At 35.3% G+C, this 6,000-nt stretch overlaps 1 protein-coding gene across 1 annotated transcript in view; it reads left to right on the plus strand.

The window, feature by feature from the left end:
* Positions 1-6,000, plus strand: part of LRRIQ3 (leucine rich repeats and IQ motif containing 3) — an 867,930-nt gene that overhangs the window by 674,487 nt on the left and 187,443 nt on the right. Inside the window, exon 7 of the mRNA XM_044086836.1 lies at positions 5,245-5,306. Coding sequence (XP_043942771.1) covers positions 5,245-5,306 — 62 coding nt within the window. The remainder of the gene's footprint in view (positions 1-5,244; positions 5,307-6,000) is intronic.

The raw sequence follows: 6,000 nt of genomic DNA on the forward strand, positions 1-6,000 counted from the left end.
ATGCAGAACACAACATATCTATAAAAGCTATTATTGCTGTATACTGTACATTTTTTCTTGTTTGTAAGACCTGGTTTATTCCTGAAAAGTGTCCTTAGACCTGCAAAAAATAAACAATAAACAAAATTAGCTCCAGTTCATATGAAGCTTCATTAACTGTGAAGTTCTTTCAGCCTGTGTAGCATAATCGCTTCAGACCAAATACTATAGCTAGACAGATATATATATATATATATATATATATATATATATATATATATATTAATAGATTCAGGGATCATTTGTAGATAGTGATAGGCACAGGGTTCATTGTTTGGCTAAAAACTCTAGTTCAGCAGACCTCTTAGGTCTTTGTAACTATCTTAACTTGTCGTTATGTATATTTCCCAAAACTATTATCCAGCCTCACTTTCAATTCTAACAATGAACCTGAGTGCCTTACAGCTCACAGTGCTATGTAACAAATATATATTCTCCAGTACAGTTCGAGAATGCCAAACATGTAAAACTAAATTGTTATTCCAAGTGTTAACTTCATTTTTAATAATATGTAAGCAAACAGTCACCACTGCTCCAAATACACACAGTCTAAATAGTCCAACAAGATAATCAGTAGAAAAAGAAATGACTGGTGTAGAGGCTGATATTGTTATTGTGAACTCAAAGTATAACTATTGAAAAGTCTTAATACATCCGTAACACTTTATATGCGGCTGTACCTTTGGAAAGCTGTTAATGGTACATAAAAAGTCTTGTGCATATATAGCACTGAAATACAATGATGCTATGAGTTCAACAGTACCTTATTTATAGATGGGCGCACACCAAGGCTGTATACACTTCTCCGTGTTGGTGTGTATGTATGAGACTGATTCGCTCAGTCAGTATTCACCTCTCCAAGCGATTGCACCAATAAGCCTCTCCTGGTAATAATAATCCAGAACTAACAATTCCAATTCGAACTGTTCCAACACAAATAGTTCCAAGCAATAGTGACAATACAATCCAAATCTAGTAGTTCCAGCACTTCTGCTCTCGTAATGTTCTTTCAACGAATGCACCACGCAAATTACTTAAAATAAACTTTATACTTTATTGTAAGAAATAATCGACAAACAATTTTGGCTAGTGCTTTCACCTACTGGCTTCCTCAGGCCGTTAAATTACTACTGATGATACAGACTATATATAACTTCTGAATTTCAAATTTCATGATGTCACGTCCTGTGCTATGTTAAAATGCATGATAAATATTCTTGTAATAGCGTTACATAGTATTGCATCTTCTTTCATGAATTTATGCTTAGTAGGACATTATTTTATCTTCTAGTACATAACTAATAATAAGATGTTATTAATCCTATGTATCATGTGAAATACACATAATAAAATAAAGGTATACTTGCTGATGTCAGATCCTGTTCTAAATTTCACTAATATATTAATATAGTTGCGATAACTAGTATCACTACATCAAATATATATTAACATTCAAGAATATATAATAACATCATTTAGTACAAATACAAATTATTATTACTTAAAAGCATAAACTAAAAAAGACTGTTAATTAAAACACTTTCTATTAAATAGTTATTTAAAATAGCTGGCAAATATGTGTACATCAGGTGCGACATGCATAACTTAAAATGCGATAGTAAACCACCTTAGTGAGTAACTAATATATATGTGTGTCATCTATTTATTGCGCATATCCATCTACTATTTGTATTCCAAAATTATTTGGAACAATTCCTGCTCACCATATGGTCACGCATCTTTGCTTCCATCAAATTCTAATTAAGTAAGCCATTCATATATCAAACTACTGAACCAGTAGCATAAAAAACCTTTATAGCCATCGGTAGTTGGTGCGATACATAATCAGTGAATTATATGAATCCTATTAAAATAATACACTTTTTATTGCTGATGTCTCGCTGTATGATATACGCGATAAGGTGCATAAATGTACCATTTCTAGTTGATTACAATATTTATATTCATATAATATGTTTATGTATAGTGGTGATTGCAGATAGGGGGGGGGACAGATTTTTTCAGGGGTGGGGGAACAAGTAGACCAGGACATGCAGGCTATTTCGAGCTATTCACACACGACCAATGCTGTGGCCAGCTTGAATGTTTCAAATAAGGTCACAGTGGTAACAGAAAACAATTTTGCGATTTACAATTATACCAGCATTAGTTTGGGAACAGAACATTTTTATTTATTTACCAAGGGACTGCACTTTGTGTCAGCATTTTCTAACAGGATGGAACAGGAGTTGATAGATTTAAAAATGTTTAGTAGGCAGCTGAACCTAATGCTTTATTTTAAAGGGGAACTTCCTGTAAGTATGGAGCTTTCACATAGGAGTACATTTAACCCACCTATGGACCCAACAGTCAAAATATTTGAAGAAATGATGGAAAAAGACATCAGGATGATTAACAATAAGAAGCAAAGAAATGACCCACATAATATCAGTAGGAATGAGATGAATTTAATCAAGGATCTCAAAAGCAATAACTGTAGGGCTATGAAAACAGATAAGGGGGGGGGGGGGTTAGTTCTGATGTATAATTCAGACTATATTCAGTACATTGAACGGATGTTGCAGGACCCGGAGCAGTATGAACAGGTGTCCAGGAATGAGTTACACATGGCATACTCAAGAATTTCTTTCATTTTATATGACCATCTTTTGCAAGGGGTTTTTAATGAAAAATTGTATAATTTTTTAATTGTTGCCAAGCCAAGAATTCCTGTAATATTTGGCATCCGAAAACACACAAAGGTCTTGACCCCCTACACTTCAGACCTATAGTATCTGGGCAAGGAGGTATAACAGAACCGATTGGGAAATTTATAGACCACACTTTGAAGCAATTTGCTGCTTCTTTGAAGTACATCTGCAGGGATTCTTGGGATTTTCTTAGGGGTCTGCAATCCCTAGCATACCATCCGGACCTATTGCTGGTAACTATAGACATTGTTCAACTGTTCCCCAGTGTACCTCATTCTACAGGACTGAAATGGTTTAGTGATGTTTTAGTTAAAGAAGCGAAACTTACCTCTAACACCACAAACTTGTTGGTGAGGAGATTGTTGTTTGTTATTAAAGCAAGAAAGTTTTATTTAAGTTGCAGCCTTTCATTTTCTGCCTTGCGGAAGAAGGAATATCAGCATTTCATCAACTTTTTATTCTGGGCTTCCAGAGCCAGCTTCCAGGTTGTGGATCTGCTTTGCTTTATTAATCACTCAATCCATGCACTACATCTAAAATTAATACATGTACATACAACTGTCATATGTTTTGTTAATACTTTGGATGATGTTGCAGTTGCTTGTATGCACAATGATTTTCATTCTCTGCTGCAAAGCTATTTCTGTGGCACAGACACCCTTACTGTGTTTTGAAAGTTTGTTCATTGGAGTGAGAGTTCAAATCCAAATCTGTGTAAAAATATTTCATGTGTGCCAACATATACTTTTGTAGTGTTGTTTATTTAATATATTTATTTTCTTCTTTTATCATAATTTTCCCTTTTTTCTTTTCTTTTTTATAATAAGTGTTTGCATGGTGTGTGGCTTAGCTCAAATAGGAGAAATGAAGAAACACAACAAATGTCATGTTTAGCTTTTCTTATCCCATTTGCATGACACTTAGCAATTCACAAATCTGGACTATTGGTCCACGCAGGAAGAAGACAGAACACCGGCAGACAGGGCGTAGACATTCTAAATGTCAAAAAAGATACATTGTTGCAGTTTTTACTTTCCACTGTACACATTTGCTAAGCAGAGTTGCGTGGTGGTTAACACACAGAAGTTAATAATGAATATAGAAATATCTAGCTGTTATTTGACTATTCCTGTGGCAGCAGGTTTAAGTGTAAGTCTGTAATACAGATTGTCCTGTATTCTAATACAGCAAGTGCAACATATTTTTACTGCTGCTACAGTTCAGTTTGTAGTAATGAACAGGAACATATCATCTGTTATTTCAATATTTCTGTGGCAACAGGTGTAAGTGTAGGGGTGCCATACACATGATCCTGCATTTTAATACAGGAAATTCCATACAGTTTTACTATTGATCAATTTCGCATTATATTACATATCACATATAACAATTTATACAGAATTATAAATAGGTGAACTTATATGAATTATATGTATGAGGAATAAAACACCCTTACTGTGTTTTAAAGATTCAGAAGTATGACTGAGAGTATATTGTCTACTATGTTTTTATAAGTATAATTTTGCTATATGGACTTTGATGGCCTTCACACTTAAATAAGACACATACACAAATGAATGTATATACAAGGACCCTGTCAGGTCACACACATAGTTAACACCTCAATCGATCAAATATTTTTATAAATGATTCCTGTCTATGTCTGAGAAGCACTTCTTCTGTGGCAAAGATGGAAAATCACTGAGTGGAAGAAAATGATCTGTCTCTTATGCATAGGTTTAAATCCTACATTGTAAAATCAATTTTAGTAATGTATAAAGCCAAACAAACATGTGTCAGGTCATGAAATTTATCCACCCAGTGCATGTCTGCAAAGTTAACTCACCAAACTGTTACAGCAGCAGACACCCCTCAAACTAATGTCAAGCGTCAAATTAACCTTCCAGTTTCAAAAATTGTTTTCCTCTCTGTTTGACACTGCTATTCTCTGCTTAACATTGCACAAACATGGTTAACATCATTGCTCAGGTTTCCACACTACCAGTAAACATGATAACAGCAATTGGGGGGAAATTATTATTTGCTATTGCACTGATTTGGGATTAAACATGTCAAGTGATAGAGGAGAAGGTGCCCAATTTAGGGTATAGAGATGGGGTGTTCAGGAGTCTAGAATATTTATTGCACTCCTGGTAAAGTACCACAGCCAAAGGCTTCTGCAGGAGGACTATTCTGGCTCCCAGTACAAGTCTAAGGCTGGAATAGTCTGGTCAAGGTTTTATCCAGTGCGACTGGCATCCCAAGTACTGGAGAACCATGTAGGCACCACTTTAATGACCTAAAAAGTTGCAAGAGTGATACACTCAACCAGTGGTTGGATGAGTTTTAACTAGCAACATCCCATGGTGATGTAAATATGCTATTAAAGAAAATTTGTAATACATATGAAGCTAAATATAGGCAAGACTGTTGCGCATAATGCTATTCTGTTCTTTTCTTTTTTTTTCCTTTTCTTTTCTTTTCACATTCACAGCTAATTCTGAAATATTTGGGAATAGGCAGACCCATGCTGTGTATCTAGAGAGACTGAGGGAAGTAAGTGGTATGTATACAGCCCAAGGGAAATATTATTGTGCCTTTAACATTTAAAGAAACAATGTTTTTATTTTCTATACAGTAGCAAAGAAAGCATAAATATCCTAACTATAAAAGCAAGTATGCATGCATCAGTCTGGATAATTGGACCAAGCATATGTGCAATATCTGCACATTGCAAGGATTACTTTGAGCAATCCATAATTATAATTTATAGTTGTTAGGAAATATATTTAAATGTAAAACTTCAGATAAAATAGTTGTATTATTGTCATAATGCATTGTATGTCATATATGATGGTACCAATTTTATCTCTTTTTTTTTCTCTCGCCCCAACCCTTATTTCTTTTTTTCTTTTTATTTTCTATTATGTATCATCAAAATGCCTCCATGTCATCTAACTGTAAGTAATTACTAAATGCTTCACAGCACAGGAAGGTAGGCCAACTCCAGTGACTCAACCTGTCCCGTTCCACCTGCTCCATCACTGATGTCCAGCACATCTGAGACCCAACCTGGTAGTACTGCTTCTGCTGCCCATGCACAACCTGCACCCTCTGATAACACTACCCAGGTAGCTGGTGCTGTGGTACCCTCTGGGAGTACTGGTGGAGGTGGGATTTCATCATCCACCAGGAGGTGCTGGGGTTGGTGTGTAGCGGCATGCACCACACCATTGGTGTATGCCTATGC

This window comes from Protopterus annectens, chromosome 10.part0 (genome assembly GCF_019279795.1).
Source record: "Protopterus annectens isolate FY-2018-M chromosome 10.part0, PAN1.0, whole genome shotgun sequence".
In the NCBI taxonomy this organism is placed as follows: Eukaryota; Metazoa; Chordata; order Ceratodontiformes; family Protopteridae; genus Protopterus; species Protopterus annectens.